Source organism: Ammospiza nelsoni, chromosome 28 (genome assembly GCF_027579445.1).
Source record: "Ammospiza nelsoni isolate bAmmNel1 chromosome 28, bAmmNel1.pri, whole genome shotgun sequence".
In the NCBI taxonomy this organism is placed as follows: Eukaryota; Metazoa; Chordata; class Aves; order Passeriformes; family Passerellidae; genus Ammospiza; species Ammospiza nelsoni.
In genome coordinates, this window is record NC_080660.1 from 1261437 (window position 1) to 1277559 (window position 16123).

Sequence of the window (16123 nt, forward strand, 5' to 3'; positions counted from 1 at the left end):
ACCAAGGACCGGGACCGGCTCTGAGGCCCCCCGGGATAGGAACGCGCCCCCCGCCCACCGAGCACAGAGGACACGACACCGGCTGGCCCCGGCCGCTCCCGCGGCATTTATTGCTTCCAGCAGGGCCGGCTCCGGGCCCTCCCCACTCGGGGGGGTCCCCACGTTCCCCCCCAGCCGCCGGGGGAAGGCACAAGCCCGGGAGGGCCCGGTCCCCGCGGGGAGGGGGCTCCGCTCCGGCCAAGGCACGCGGCCGCCCCGCGGTTGGGGCTTCTGGCGGGGGTTCGGTGCCTCCCCCGGTCAGTCCCGCCCGCCCGCGGGTCTCACTGACCACCGGTAAAAAATAAATCAAAAAAAAAAGGCAAAACCAAGAAATGTAGACGAGATCTCCCCCCCCCGAGCCGGGGGGGGCGTCACACGTCCGGCGCCGGGGGGGACTCGGGGGCTCCCCGCTGCTGGAACGGCCCCCGCGGCGCCGCCGAGCGGGAGCTCCCGGGCAGGCGGCGGCACCGGGGAGCCCCGGCGGCACCGGCGGGAGGGCGGCGGCGCGGGGGAGCCGCGGGAGGAGCCGAGTCCAGCGCGGGTTTGGGGGCGACGTGGGGGAACCAGAGGCGCAGCATGGCCTCCACCTGCAGCAGCGTCCCCAGGTAGCGAGCACTGCGGGGAGAGAGCTCCGGTCACGCTCTGCGGAGCGGGGACACCCCCGTGCCCGCCCCACGGGGTCACCGGGGACACTCACCCCATTTCTGGCTTCTGCAGCACCCCAATGATCCGCTGGAGCCGGTCCATGGCCACGCTCTGCTGGAAGCTGCTCAGCCCTGGGGAGGCCCGAAATTGGGTGAATTCTCCCCAAAGGGAAAAGAGGGGTCTGGGGGGGTGGATGAGGGTGTGGGGGGCACCCACCTCTGTCGTATCGGCCCCGCCGCAGCCCTCCAGCAGCTCCGCCAGCGGCCGGATGAAGCCCCGGAGCTCCCGGCACTGCCAGGACAGGGAGGAGGAGGAGGAGGAGGTGACTGCGCTGCACCCGCAATGGGAAGGGGGCTCGTGTACCCCTCACCCCCAAAATCCTGCCTCAGTTTCCCCACCCACCCATTTCAGGTGAGGAAACTGAGGCAGGCCCAGCTTTTTTTTATGGGACCAAGCCCTCCCCCCCACCTCCCATTTTTAGGGTGCCACTTTGTTTTGTGCCAAAGCCTCATTTTTTTGTGCCAGAACCTCACCTTTTGGCAAAGAGTCGATCGCCATCGCTGGGAGGGACATCCCCGCCCTCCCCTTTCCGCGGGCGCTTCCCCCCGCGCGGGGACGGCGGCGATTCGGGCTCCCCCGCTCCAGCCCCCCCGGGCGCTTGCGGCCTCCGCTCGGCTTTGGGGGGGCTCCGGGGCAGCTCTCGGCCTCGGCCCCGCTGTCAGAGGCGGGGGAGCCGCAGGAGCAGGCGCGGGCAGGGGGCTCCATGGCGGGGTTGGCCCCCCCAGGGGAGCCTCTCGCTGCGTTCAGCTCCAGCCGAGGCTGCCTGGGCGACGGAGGGAGGGAAACACCGGGGGGATATCGGACAAAAATGGAAGGCGAGGAAAGAACTGCCTTGTTCTCCCGTGGGGGTGTCATCCCCACAGCCCCAGCGCTGCCTCGCACGGGGGAGCAGATCGGGCATCTCCTGAGCAGGGTGGGGGTGCAGGGACCCAGGTGGCACTGGGACCCTTCACCCACGACACCCCCCAGACCCAAAAATACCCTCCAGGACCACCCCCAGCCCCAGGGACATCCCAGGACCACCCCAAGCCCCGGGACCAGCCCCTCTCCCCTCAATACAACAACCCCCCAACCCCGGGACCTCCCGATACCGGGACCCCCAAACAGCTCCCCCGCCTCCGTCCCCTGCCGCCCCCTCCCCAGGACCGAGATCCCCCTGCAGGAGCCCCCACCCGTGATGGGACCCCCAGGACCTCCCCCCCAGCCCCGGTCACCCCGGGTCCCACCTGCTCCCGCCTGCACCTGCGGTGGTGCCGCTGTCCCTGTCTCGGTGTCGCTGTTCCCGTCCCTGCCCCGGCGCCGGTATCACCGTTCCGGTATCAGTGTCCCGTTGCCGGTGCCGCTGTCCCCGTTTCCCGGCCGCTGTCGGTGTCCCCGGGCAGGTTCGGCGGTGGCCGTGCCGGTGTCCCCGTGCCGGTGCCGCTGTTCCGGTGTCCCGGTCTCTGTGTCCCGGTGCCGGTCCCGCCCCGCCCGCGGCGGCCCCACGCGGACACGTGCGCGGCCGCACGTGCCTCCGGCCGGGCCCCGCCCCGCCCCGATCCCATTGGCCACCGCGCCCAGGGAGGCCCCGCCCCTTTTTTACTATTGGCTCGCTGTCGCAGCCCGGCGCTGATTGGCCGGAGGGCGGGGCTCTGGCCACGCCCTTCTGCGCGGCGATTCGGGGCACGCGGCGCCGGACACCGCCCCCGTTCCCTCAGCCAATGGGCGGCGGTCCCGGCGGCGCTGCTCGGCCAATGGGCGTGGCGGCCCCGCCCCTTTCCGTTACATAACCGGGCGGGACGGCGCGTGGGCCCCCACGTGGGGGCGGGGGTCCATTGTGACGTCACGCTTGTGTCCGTGGGGAACGCCCTCGGGGCGGGGCTTCCAGCAGATGGGCGGGGCTTCTAAGAGAGGGGCGTGGCCTGGGACAGCGTGCGGGGTTTGCTCGGGGCTCCCCCCGAGCCCCCCAAAATCTTCCCCCCAAAATCTTTCCCAGATCCAGAGCCCCCAGCCCGGCTCTTCCCGCAGGAGGCTCACGGTGACCCCGACACCCCTCCCCACGACCCCGCACAAGGTCCAGGGGCCCCCAAACCCCCAGAGCCCCATAAACCTCAATCCGTTAAACTCCTAACGCCACAAAACCCAGTACTCCAAACCGCTCACCCCAAAATCCCAGTCCTACAAAGCCCTCACCCCACATTTGCATCGCTCGCCGCCCCATCCCCAGCCTCCCCTCACCCCGACACCCCGGGCGAGGCCCCTCCTGCCCTCCCCGTCCCCCCGGGGGGGCCCGTCCCCCCGGGTGGGTATTTAGGGCCGGCCCGGTGGCTCCCGGCCCCCCTTGCCCCCCGCCATGCTGAGGGTGCTGCTGCTCCTGGGGGGCCTGGCCCCCGCCCTGTCCGCTGGTGAGTCCCCCCCCCACAGATCCCACCTTGGGGTGCACCCCCAGCCCCCCTCAGGTGCCCCCATGTGGGGCCAGGAGGCTCAGCCGAGCCCCCACCCCAAATCCTCCACTCTCCCCAGCAGGTCCCCACTGGACGTATGAGGGTGAGTGGGGCCCCGCTCAGGGACCCCTCATTTATCCCCACACCCCAAAACCCCCGTGAGCTGAGGGGCTCCCCAGAAAGTGGGGAGGTGGATGGGTGACAGCCCCCCTTGATTTGGGTCCCCCAAATGGGAAGGAGATGGGCAGATCTCCCCCTGGGTACCCCAAACATGTCCCCAGACATCTGGGACCCCCCAAATGGAAAGGAGATGGGCAGATCACCCCTTTACTCACCCCTGGGCCCCCCCAAATATGTCCCCAGCCATCCAGGACCCCCCAAATGGGAAGGAGATGGGCAGATCACGCCCTTGCTCCCCCCTATACATCTGTGCCCCCCCATGGGCACCCACCTGGTTCCCCTGGGCCCGGCGGGGGTGAATGGGTGCAGCCCCCCATTTTCCCTCCTCCTTTGCCCCCCTCGCTCCAATGGTCCCTTTGTGCTCCTTTACATAAGGTTCCTGCTGCCAAATCCAATTAGGATCCGGCCCCGGCCAAATCCCGCTAAGCCCCATCCCGGGGGGACCCATGGGTGCCCCCCCGGCTCCGCGGGCTCGGCTTTGTCCCCGCTCTCCCGCCTGGAAAAAATGTCCCCGACAGATTAACGAGGCCCTCGGGAACGTCACCGGCGTCCCGGTTCGGGGCCACCGAGGGCGTTTGGGGTCGCGGCGTGAAGATGGGGGGGTCCCCAGAGATTCCGGTGCCCCCCAGGTCCGCACGGGCAGCAGCACTGGCACGAGGCGCACCCGGAGTGCGGGGGCCGCGCTCAGTCCCCCATCGATATCGCGACATCGCGGGCACAGCACGACCCGTCCCTGCCGCCGCTGCTGCCCGAGGGCTACGAGCGCCCCGAGAGCCCGCAGCTGAGCCTCGCCAACAACGGGCACACCGGTGAGCGCCGGGGGAGCACCGGGCCCTTCCCGGTGTCCCGGCCCCGCTGATCCCGGTGTCCCACAGCCGTGCTGGCGCTGCCGCCGTCCCTGCGGCTCCGGGGGCTGCCCCGAACCTTCGCGGCCGTTCAGCTCCACTTCCACTGGGGCCGGCCCGGCAGCGCCGCCGGAGCCGAGCACCTGCTGGACGGGCGCCGGGCCCCCGCCGAGGTACCGGGAGTACCGGGAACAGCGCCAGAAACGGGTCTGGGGGCGGGAAATGGGGATGGAGCCGGTTTGGGGTCGGGAAGCGGCGTGGGAATTGTGTGGGAAGTGGTTGTGGGGAGGGGTGTCGGTGTGGGAACGGTGTGGAAATTGGGTTTGCACTGCGGGAATTCGCTGCGTGGAATGGAAAAGGGGTCCTGGGGAGGGAAATGGGTGCGGGGATGTGGAAAGGGGTCCTGGGGAGGGAAATGGGTCCGGGGATGTGGAAAGGGGTCCTGGGGAGGGGATGGGGGGCAGAAAGAAGGGTGGGAAACGGGAGTGGGAGCGGGTCCGGGCAGTGCGGGGTGGGAGCCGGGGCAGGGGCTGCGGTGGCCGGGTGGGGGGCTCAGGGGGTTGGGCTGGCTCAGGGGGTTGGGCTGGCAGGGTGAGGGGGCTCACAGGGGTTGGGCTGTCAGGGTGGGGGTCTCACGGTGTCCCCCCCGTGCCGCAGATGCACGTGGTGCACTTTGACTCCGAGCGTTTCGCCGACGCCAGCGCGGCTCAGCAGCAGCCGGGCGGGCTGGCCGTGCTCGGCGTCCTGCTGGAGGTGCGGACCCCACACCCACGCCCCCCACCCACCCACCCGCGCTTCCCCGGCCCCTCGCTGACCCCTCCTCACTCCCCAGCTCGGAGACGACCCCCACCCCGCCTATGACAACATCCTGAGGCATCTCGGCAGCATCCGCCACGCAGGTGAGGAGAGGGAGGGCGGAACCCCAAATCCCGCTCCCGGCACGCCCCAAATCGCTCCCCCCAACAGGGCAGACGGTGGACATCCCCTCGTTCAGCATCCGGGAGCTGCTGCCCGAGCGGCTGGAGCGCTACTACCGCTACAACGGCTCCCTGACCACCCCGCCCTGCTCGCAGAGCGTCCTCTGGAACGTCCTCCCGCAGCCCGTGCGCATCAGCCGCGCCCAGGTAGGAGCCGCTCTGCGGGGAGACCCCCGCGTTTGGGGGAAGAGCCCCCCCAGTGCTGCTCCTTATTCCTTATTCCTTTCCTTTCTCCTTTCCTTTTTCCTTTCCTTTCCTTTTTCCTTTCCTTTCCCTTTCCTTTCCTTTCCTTTCCTTTCCTTTCCTTTCCTTTCCTTTCCTTTCCTTTCCTTTCCTTTCCTTTCCTTTCCTTTCCTTTCCTTTCCTTTCCTTTCCTTTCTCCTTTCCTTTTCCTTTCTCCTTTTCTTTTCCTTTCCCCTTTTCCTTCTCTTCCCTTCCAGCTGGAGCAGCTCCAGGGAAGCCTTTACTGCACGAAGGAGCAGGAGGAGCCGCAGCTCCTGGTGAACAATTTCCGAGCCCCGCAGGAGCTGAACGCGCGCTCGGTGCTCTCGTCCTTCGCCGGGGGTGAGCGGAGGGGTGGGAAGGGTCCCTGCACCCCTCAGGCGGCTCCTGGAGCCCCGGGAACTGGCCCTGAGCCCGGTTTTTCCCTTGCAGGGCCACAGGGATATTCCACAGGTATTCCAGGTGGGATGTTGGGCTGGGGGGGATCACACGGGACCCCCCTGACCCCTCTGGGTGTCACACAGGTGCAATCATCGCCATCACCTTCGGCACCATCGCCTGCTGCGCCGGCCTCTTCCTCGCCGTCCACTTTGGGGCCAAGAGGATGCGGTGAGGGCCCCCCAGAGCCCTCAGAGGGACCCCCAGAGCTGGGGGAGCCCCGAGCTCTGTGTAGAGACCCCCCCCCCACCTCATGCTGATTTTACCCCTGCAGGGCGAGGAGGGAGCGGGCACAGGACGTGGTGTTCAAATCCTCCCCCCGGAGCTCGCCCACTCCCGCTGAGCCCTGACCGGGGCCGGGCCGGGCTGGGAGGAGCCAACCCAGGCCATCCCCCAGCCCCAAGGCAAATAAAGCCCTTTCCCCCTCCTGGTGGTTCTTTGTGAGGTGGGAACCAGCGCCTTTGAGGGGCTTTGGTCTGGATCCCATCACCCCCAAAAAACCAGGACACTCCAGGTGCCCCCCAGGGCTGGAGCAGAGCACAAGAGGGGGAGCGACCCCTTCTCCTCCCTCCCCTTCTCCCCAGCAGCCACAGTGACCCCGTGTTTTTGTAAAAGGGTTTTACTCTTAATTAAAAAAATAATTTACCCCCCTGGGACTGAACAGGGGTGAGAAGGGCAGAGCATCCCAGTCCTGGTGTCCCCCACGCCCAGAGCATCACCAGGGGTGGGGACACCCCCAAAGTGACAAACACAGGGAAATGGGGGGGTCCTGACTCCCCCCAAGGCATCTGGCCCACCCTGGCCTTCCCCAGGCTCAAACTGAGGGAAAGGAGTTTAGAGAATCTGGGAGCAAAGGGAAGAGGGTGGTGGTCAGACCCCAAATTCCCCAGGAGCACCAGTCAGACCCCAAAGGCCCCCAGGAACTGGGCAGACACAAATTCCGCCGGAGCAGGAGGGGTGAAGGCTTTCACAGGAGGGTCTGGCTGTGGCGCCTCGGCTCCCTCAGCCCTCAGGAGGCACCTGCAGCGCTGAGTAGAGCATGGCCTGGCCCTCAGGCTCCTGCTTACCTGGGGGAAAAGGGGCATTTGTGAATTTGGGGGTGATTTAGGGGTTTGTGGCAGCCCCCATTCAACAAGACTCATCCAGCCCCATCCCAGCAGCCCCCAAAAGTGACACCCCACTCCCCCTTACATGAGAGGCACTTGAGGACGTTGTGGAAGGAGCCACCGGCGGTGCTGAAGGCCCAGAGGCCAGTGCAGAGCGTGAGGATGAGGATGGGGCCCAGGCTGGCCTCGTACCACGGGTTCAGGAAGGTCTGGGGACACAGAGAGAGGTCACACCCTCCTGAGCCCTCCAAGGTGGAAACCTGACTCAAATCCCTGCTGAGCTGTGTGCCCCCAAATCCCCCGTGTGGCCCCCAAATCCTTCACATCCCCAAGGAGCTGGGGGCGCCTGGGGGTGTAACTCCCCCCACAGCCCCAAGCAGGGAGTGAGGGGCAGCGGGTGGGGGTTCCTGTGCCCCCCAGGACTCACCAGCCCCGAGGTGAGCAGGTGGCTGCCCACCACCAGCCCCAGGCCCCCGGCGCGGCGCCGCTCACAGGCATCGAAGAAGATGATGCCCCAAAAGGTGTGGAGCAGAACCGAGGCCATGGTGAGGAAGGCTGTGGGGAGACACACAGAGCCTCAGAGCCTTCCTCCTCCTCCTCTTCCTCCTCTGTGCCACGGCCTCAGCCTCACCAGAGGTGATGAAGAAGTACGGGGAGTCCCCATGGATCCCAACAGTGCCCGGCCCCGCAGAGTCCGCCAGGATGTTGGTGATGGAGAAGAGGCCGCTGATGGTGCCAAAGGAGAGCCCAGACACTGTGGAGGGGGAGCCGGGGGTCAGGAGAGCCCCCACAGCCCTCGGAGGGCTCAGGGAAGGGCAGGAGAGGTGGATGGAGCAGCCAGGGCTCTGCTCACCGTAAGCCGTGCGCCGCAGGGAGAGCGGGGAGCGCCCGTCCTTGCTGAGGGTGGCCAGCCCTGCATCGGCTTTCCTGCCCCACCAGAGAGACAAAGAGAGTGAGCTCCAGCCCAGGGAGAGCGTGAGCTCCAATCCAGGGAGAAGGGAAGGGAGAGCATGAGATCCATCCGAGAGAGCGCCATCCCAGGGAGAATGTGAGCCCCACGTCAGGGAGATCATGAGCCCCATCCCGAGGAGATGCTCGGCTCCTTCCCGGGGTTTAACAAGGAAAACACTTTGTGGGGTTCCTCAGGACACCGAGCCCCAAATCTGCTCTGGCTTCCCCAAGCCCGGGGACACCCCAGCCCCCGGTACAGCCCCCGGAACAGCCCCGGGCTGCTCTCACTTGAGCATTTTGAAGCAGGCGAAGCGGCAGAGCTCCTGCAGCAGCACCGCGGCGGCGGCTCCGAGCGGCAGCAGCGCCGCGTCCTCCCGCCCGCTGAGCCGCACCCACACGGACCAGAGCAGCGAGGCCGCCAGCAGCGACAGCAGCCAGAAAAACGCCCTGGGGACAAACGGGACACCGGGATGGCACCGCGGCCGCCGGCACCAGGCCGAGCCACCCGGTACCGGCACCGGGCCAAGCCGCTGGGTACCGGGACCCGCAGCGCCCTCAGCGCTGCTCCCAATCTCCCCTGAGCTGTCCCCTCATCCCAGGGTTCCTCACTCCGCCACAGCTCCCTCAGCCGCCGCGGGCAGCACCAGCCCCGGTGTCCCCCGGAGCCGTCCCAGAGCACCCCCCAAGGGCCTCACGGACCCCGGCGCCGCTCACCCCGCCAGCAGCACGATGAGCAGCAGCGGCTCCGCCGCCACCGTGAGCAGCACGAGCGCGGCCGCGGGCCCGAGCGCGATGGCGGCGCAGCCCAGCAGCACCGCGGCGGCCATGGCGGCACCGACAGCGCCCCCTGGCGGCCCGGAGGACCCGACAGCGCCATGGGGGGGTAGGACCAGTCCCGGGACGGGGGGGGACACAAAGGGACGGGGGGGACACAAGCGGACACCTGGCACGGCCTGGGCCCGGAGCCACTTGTGCGCAGGGTCACCTGAAGGTTCATCTGAAGGTTCACCTGTCCGCAAGGTCACCTGCAGGGTCACCTGTCCCCAGGATCTCTTCTCTTCTCTTCTCTTCTCTTCTCTTCTCTTCTCTTCTCTTCTCTTCTCTTCTCTTCTCTTCTCTTCTCTTCTCTTCTCTTCTCTTCTCTTCTCTTCTCTTCTCTTCTCTTCTCTTCTCTTCTCTTCTCTTCTCTTCTCTTCTCTTCTCTTCTCTTCTCTTCTCTTCTCTTCTCTTCTCTTCTCTTCTCCCTTCCCTTCCCTTCCCTTCCCTTCCCTTCCCTTCCCTTCCCTTCCCTTCCCTTCCCTTCCCTTCCCTTCCCTTCCCTTCCCTTCCCTTCCCTTCCCTTCCCTTCCCTTCCCTTCCCTCTTTATATTTTTTCCCTATTCCAAGCCCCTCACATCTCCCATCCTGATTCTGTCCCCCACCCCCACGCTGCTGCTGTTTACAGAGGAGCTGGGAAGAGCAGGAAAACTTTATTTAGACTAAAAAAATTCCATCAGCCAGCAAGCACAGCCTGGACGGCTCCAAAGCCCCTCCCTCCAGATTATTCCACCTCCCTCTGGACTGACGGTGCCATGGGGAGTGCTGGGCACTGAAAATGAAGATTTTTCATCCATCTTCACGTCTCCTGTGAGGAAAACTCCAAACAATGTCCCCTGCAGCCTCTTCCGCAGGAATCCTGCGAATGCCATCTCCTGGGCACGAGGCATTGTTCAGGGGAGAATCAGAGTCACTGCCTGCCTTGGATTAATTTCCCTCCTTGTTTCGCTTCCGCCTATTAAAGCTGGGAAATGACACAGCACATCCGAGCCCTGCTGACTTCAGCTGCCCCTTCCTCCTTGGTCTGACCCCCCTGCACAGCACCAGGCTCGGGGTGCCCAGAGCATCGCTGGGATGGAGCCCCCTCAGCACAGCAAGGACCAGGAGCCTCCTTCTTCCTTCTTTTTGTCTCCTTTCCCTTCCTTTTTCCCTCTGGTTTGGTTCACACGTTGAGTTTTCCCTCAGGAAAGGTGTGCCTCCCTCGCTGCTCTGTTGTTGTGTTGAATTTTGGCCAAAAAAAAAAAAAATCTTTTCATGATTAAAAAATAAAGACATAAAAGTAGAAATATAAAGCAAAATAGGGATTTGGGGGAATAGGAAGCAAGGTTTTGGGATGGGAGATGGAAAAGCCCCCTTGGGTCTGCCTCCTTTCTGTGGCTGCAACGGGTTTGTTCTGTGATGCCGGATGTGAAGAATCAATAAGAAAAAAGGCAAAAAGGAAAAAAAAAAAAAACACCAGGAGGAAAACAGGACAGTTTCCTTTTCCATCCAGAAACACAATTCCAGAGCTGCACCTGGGATGCAGGATGCTGCTGGAGGTTCCAGCTGGTCCCAGCCAGGGAGGAGCAGCTGCTTCCCCCCTTTGGTACCTCATGGCACATTTTATCCAGGCCCCTTTCTTTTCATGGATTCTCCAAGTTTTCCCAATTTTTGCAAGTCTTAGACCATCACAGCCAGTTCTGGAGTCATTCCCAGCCCTGAGCCAGCAAATCCCACTGAATCCAGCTCCCACGCCAAGGGTTTGTCCATTCAACCCCATCTGATAAACCAGAACCATCCTCAGGGATCTTCCTCGCCCCTTCCCTCCCCATTCCTTTAATCCCAGGATATTTTAACCCTTCCCTGCTCCCCCAGTGCCTCCTGGCTGAGCTGCTGACCCCAGCCCTGCTGGGATTCTTCACACCGAGTTCAGATTTCTGCTTGGCTTGGGATTTTTTGAGTTTCGTTGTTATTCTTGAGGAGGAGGGAGAGGAGGGTCTTGTGGGGAGGAGGATTTGAAGAGATTCACTTCCTGCTCAGCATTCCTGGGCATTTAACCCTTTGGCAAACATCTCCCTACAGATGGGGGAAGCTCCTTCTGCAGAGCACAGGGGGGCTGGGAACCAGATTTGGGATGTGCTGGAAAAATTCTTCTGTTGGGTTCGCTCTGGTAGAAAAAAAAAAAGTCTGCTTTGGGGAATTTTGGTTTAACACTGATTAGAATCCTTAAAATCTACAGAAATCTTTGGTTTAAAATTAACAGGAGATAAGATGAGCTTTGAGGCCACTCCCAACCATGATTCCATGGCCCTGCACCCCAAATGAGAAATCCTCCTGTACTATGCAAGGCTCATCTTGCTCTTTCTTGGCTTTCTAACCTTCATCTTCAAGAGTGACCAAAATATTGATTTTACAGCTCTGTCTCTTCCTCTCCCCCTTTTCCTTCCTCCTCTGGTCTGCACCCATTTCCACCTGGATGCCTCCCACTCCTCACAGGAGCTCTGCTCTCACCTTCTCCCCAGGGTGTTTTAACTCACTATAAAATAAAATAAATCTTTGACCGTTCATGTTTCTTCCTCCTGATAAAGAAACTGAGGCACGGGAAGGGGAAATGAAGCCAAAACAACAAAAATCCCCCAAGATTTTACGGGAAGTCGGGAGCCACTCTGGCTCCCAGTCAGCATCTCTGCCTTCTCTCCCTGAAGAATTCGCTATTTATAGCCCTGCTCCGTTAGAACATAATCAAAACCATCCTCTCTCCGTATGAGAACTCATCCAGCGGCACTGACCCTCCCCTTGGGGAAAACTTCCCAAGATTTGCGATTCAGCCGACCGAAAACGCCTCTGCGAGAGGGAAACTGGGAAACTTCCAGCGCACGGCTCGCGCTCAGCGCCCAGCGCCCAGCCCGGGGCTGCTCGGCACAACCCGGGGAGGTTTTTTCGGCACGAACGGGTTCCTTCCCACGGTACCGAGGAGCTTTGCTCGGCTCAGCCCCCCCCGAGTCATTTCCTGCTTTCTCGGGGACCGAAAGTGCCGCGGAGCAGGAGCGGAGCCGCTCCCGCAGCCGGCACCCAGCGGAGGACGATGAATTTCTGCATCGCGGTGCTCCTGGTCCTTCAGTCCTTGCCGGGTAAATCAGAATTCCACGAGTTTTCCCAGGGTTTTCTAAGGGCAGTTTGATTTTTAGCTCGCTGCTTTGATTATTTGATTATATTATTAATAATGTATTGTTATTATCCCACACTCCCGGGACGCTGCGGGGCAGTAGAGGGGGGAATCTGGAGGCTGCAGGATCTTGGGGGGATTTTTTTGGAGAAAGGGAAAAAACCCGATGTAAATTACTGAAAGTTTCATAAAACCTCTGCATGGAGAACAGTGGGATAGTGAACGTTTCACGCATTGTGTTCAAACCGTTTGCAAACCCCAGCTGGGAGCTATTAGGAGACACGGAGAAAAAAACCCAACAGGATTTCCTGAGAGTTCTGTGGGCACTTTGAGACGGGGAAGAGCAGAATCAGGGAATTGAGGGTGGAAAACCCCAACCTGGAGCTGCTTAGGGATGAGCACAAAGTTCCCCCATCTCTGGGAAGGTGAGACACAGAGCAGCACCAGCTGAGGGGAACCAGAAACTGCAGCTCTTCCCCTTTCTTTTCAATTTTCTCCTTCACCAAAGGAACAGATTTAAACACGAAACACCAGCGAGGGGAATCCCAGCTGGAAACTCTTTTATTCTCTGTTATTCTTGTGGGACTGCAGTGTAAATAAGGAGTGACTTTCTGGGAAAGCTCCTGCAGAGCTCAAGGCTGCTGGAGCCCTGCCAAAGGAGCGTGGGAAGGAGCAGGATGGGGGCCAGGTCCCAATTTCAGCCCAAATTTCCCCAAAAGCTCAGGGTGGGAGTGGGACAGGTCGAGGTGTGAGGCTGTGCTGTGTCCCTGCTGCAGAGCTCCAGCCCCAGCCTGGAATGTTCAGCCTCAGGCAGCGTTTTCAGAGAATCCCCTAATGAGGATTTGGGAAGTTTAGATTTTGGCATCTGGGCTTTGGGATTTGGGATAGTAGGTTTTGGGATCTGGGCTTTGCCAGCACTGGGAAAGTCAGGGGTATGAGAGGAAGAAATGGGAGGGTTTGGAGAGGGACCTGGAGCTACAGCTGGCCCTGGGCATGACTGACAGCATCACTCCAGATATTGATGGTGTCACTTAAAATGACAATATTATAATTGTCTTATTTGTGACTATGAGTATCAAACTATAAAAATATCTTATTATTCCACGTCTGCCATTCTCATGAGTACAACAGTGTACGAATTTGTGACTATTAGTTCATTAATATTCCCCATTAATTTGCTTTTAAAAATCCTCCCAAAACCCCAAGAAAACACACAGAACTTTATGTTTGGAATAGGGAATGAGCCACTCCCTCCAACTGTGACAATGTCACATGGCTCAGAATTTATTTAGAGTGCCTCAGCCCTAAGAAAACATCAGGGTGCCCTGTGAGCCCTTGGCAGGCAAAGGCACTGGAGCAGCTGGAGAGGGGCTGATCCCAGGGGAACAGCTGGATCCTGGAGGAGGGGCTGATCCCAGGGGAACAGCTGGATCCTGCAGGAGGGGCTGATCCCAGGGGAACAGCTGGATCCTGCAGGAGAAGCTCATCCCAGGGGAACAGCTGGATCCTGGATGAGGGGCTGATCCCAGGGGAACAGCTGGATCCTGCAGGAGGGGCTGATCCCAGGGGAACAGCTGGATCCTGCAGCAGGGGCTGATCCCAGGGGAACAGCTGGATCCTGCAGCAGGGGCTGATCCCAGGGGAACAGCTGGATCCTGGAGGAGAAGCTCATCCCAGGGGAACAGCTGGATCCTGGATGAGGGGCTGATCCCAGGGGAACAGCTGGATCCTGCAGGAGGGGCTGATCCCAGGGGAACAGCTGGATCCTGCAGGAGAAGCTCATCCCAGGGGAACAGCTGGATCCTGGATGAGGGGCTGATCCCAGGGGAACAGCTGGATCCTGCAGGAGGGGCTGATCCCAGGGGAACAGCTGGATCCTGGAGGAGGGGCTGATCCCAGGGGAACAGCTGGATCCTGCAGGAGGGGCTGATCCCAGGGGAACAGCTGGATCCTGCAGGAGAGGCTGATCCCAGGGGAACAGCTGGATCCTGCAGGAGAGGCTGATCCCAGGGGAACAGCTGGATCCTGGAGGAGGGGCTGATCCCAGGGGAGATCCAGCCCAGCTCTGGCTCCATCCTCACCACTGCATCTCTCACTTCCACCACATCCACACCCAGAAATGAATAAAAACCCCAGCTCTGACCTCCCACACCTTTAGCTGGGATCTAATTGTGGGTCAGTCCCACAGGAAAGGGCTTTTGCCCAAAGCACCAATAAACCAATGAAGCTTCCCATGACCCCACAGCCTCGTGGTGATGCCTTGGTTGTTCCTTTGCTTTCAGGGAAGGCGGAGGTCGAGGATGAGGAGGAGGTCGCCCCGGATTTATTTGAATACATGACTCATTTAAGTGAGAAATGCCTTTTTTTTTTTTTTAATAATTTTTACCATTTTCCACAAACCACAAGAGAGAGTTGGGATAACGAGGGCTGGGAAGGGATTTATCTGAGTTGTCCAGATTAAGTTGAGTTACACAAGGGGGGAAAAGCTGGGTGGTCACAACCCAGGACATGGGGGAGGGACTCATCCCACCCCATATTAGACAGGAATCCCCAATCCCCATAGTGCCACCTCACCTGGAGCTGTTTCCATTCCAGGTGATTACTATTATTCCACAGAAGATTATTACTATGACAATGCCACGGCAACCCCTGCCACGTACGTGTACGAGTTTGATTCATATGAGGTGAGTTGGTATTCCCCTAAAAAACAGATTTTCCTCACCCAAATCTCTGCCACAAGGATGAATAAATGGATTAAAGCTGCTGATTTTTAGACCGCAGAAAAAAATTGGGTTTGAGCAGAGTGTCCATGAACAGCAATCATGGGATGCTTTGAGTCGGGATTTATTTCTCCAGTTTGGAGAAATTCCTTGGGAATTCCTTGTTTTCCCAATTAAACACCATCAAACCATCCCAAGGAGGGATCTCTCTCTTAGGAGTTAATCCTATGCTGTGATATTTCAGGTTATTTCTTTTTCTCCACATGCAGACAAACACCACTGGAGACATAGATTATGACAAGTTTTTTCCAGAATGGAATGACACCATTGAGCTTTCAGGATTACCAGACACAAATGCTCCAGGGGATGCCAAGGACACTCCAGGGAATGCCAAGGACACTCCAAGGGGTGCTGAGGACTCTCAGGTGGGTGCCTGTCAGCTCTGCCCCAGGCTTTTAGCACATGGGACTTTCTGACTGATTTCTTTTCCTTGACTCACCAGGATTTTCATCAGGAGTCATTGGGATTGTCCCTGCAGGGCCACCTCACCCTCATCATCCTCCTCAGCTTCCTGGGTCTCCTGCTATGACCCCCAGACTCCTTCTCCAAAGGTACTCTGGGATTTCAACAGTCCAAGTGTGTCCTTTAACCCAGGGGAATGCAATTCTTTCTGAAGCAGCAACTTCCCAAAACAATGGGAAGATAAGAAGCCCTTCCAGGCAGATAAGAGTCCATCCAGCTGTGACCCCAGTGATGGCCTGGAGAGGCTTTCCAGGGCGTTTTCCCAATGGCCTTGGCACTCAGTGGGACCTTCACTGCTGTGAGCAACCAGGCTCCTCCACCCTGCTCCACAAATCCCTGGGATGGTTTGGGTTGGGATGAACCTCACAGAGCAGCTGCTTCCACCTTCCTGATGAGGCTCCTCCAAAGCTCCATCCCACCTGGCCAAGCTTTCCCCACTGGAGCTCTCACACATCCCAGGAATGCTCCAAGCCCCGTCCCACCACTCTCTGCTCACCTTTTTCCTTCATTCCAGACCTTGTGGCTGGGATGGTGACCAGGACACTGCCAGGTGTTGATGATGAAATCCTCTCCATGAGGTGTCTCTGTTCTGGAACTGCTGAGACTTTGTGGCTGAAGGTTTTGGTGAGAGCAGCTCAGCAATCCTTCAGGCCTTTCCTGTTTCCTCGGATTCTGCTGTAAATAAAAACCTCTGCCAATAAAACTCCCAACACCTGGTGCATGGTGTCTCATGGCAAATAATCCAGAACTGGAATAACAAATGCAAACAATGTGTGCGGTGCTTGTCCCATCAAAAGGATCTTCTTGAGCCTCTAAACCCAGGAGCTCCCAACTTTGTTTCTTCCAGAACTGCTTATTTTCCACAAGCACCCACAATATCTGGGAGAAGATGGACCAGAAAACCTCCAACCCCACCATGGAGAGCAAACCATCACAGCAATGGGTGGTTTTGGTCAGGAAATCAGAGTTAAATTCCTTTTTGGGGAAGAGAAAACTGCAATCCCACACTTGGTGCCTGTGTTGCTTTTCCTTGG

The 16123-nt window shown here is 60.1% G+C and overlaps 3 protein-coding genes across 3 annotated transcripts; 1 reads left to right on the forward strand and 2 right to left on the reverse strand.

Moving 5' to 3' along the window:
• Positions 1 to 83: 83 nt before the first annotated feature.
• On the reverse strand, positions 84 to 2929 carry CIART (circadian associated repressor of transcription). Its single transcript, XM_059490051.1, has 6 exons — positions 2917 to 2929; positions 1971 to 2436; positions 1218 to 1507; positions 901 to 975; positions 737 to 815; positions 84 to 654 (listed from the first exon to the last, which is right to left on the reverse strand). Exons 1-6 carry the CDS (start codon positions 2927 to 2929, stop codon positions 411 to 413), a joined length of 1167 nt encoding a protein of 388 aa, XP_059346034.1. The 3' UTR covers positions 84 to 410.
• Positions 2930 to 3076: 147 nt separating this feature from the next.
• Positions 3077 to 6179, forward strand: CA14 (carbonic anhydrase 14). Its single transcript, XM_059490052.1, has 11 exons — positions 3077 to 3128; positions 3250 to 3270; positions 3977 to 4156; positions 4223 to 4365; positions 4850 to 4945; positions 5025 to 5091; positions 5159 to 5316; positions 5610 to 5733; positions 5824 to 5844; positions 5916 to 6000; positions 6104 to 6179. Exons 1-11 carry the CDS (start codon positions 3077 to 3079, stop codon positions 6177 to 6179), a joined length of 1023 nt encoding a protein of 340 aa, XP_059346035.1.
• A 273-nt stretch (positions 6180 to 6452) lies between these two features.
• On the reverse strand, positions 6453 to 8713 carry APH1A (aph-1 homolog A, gamma-secretase subunit). Its single transcript, XM_059490332.1, has 7 exons — positions 8601 to 8713; positions 8175 to 8333; positions 7789 to 7862; positions 7567 to 7689; positions 7363 to 7490; positions 7021 to 7144; positions 6453 to 6896 (listed from the first exon to the last, which is right to left on the reverse strand). Exons 1-7 carry the CDS (start codon positions 8711 to 8713, stop codon positions 6832 to 6834), a joined length of 786 nt encoding a protein of 261 aa, XP_059346315.1. The 3' UTR covers positions 6453 to 6831.
• Between the last annotated feature and the right edge of the window lie 7410 nt (positions 8714 to 16123).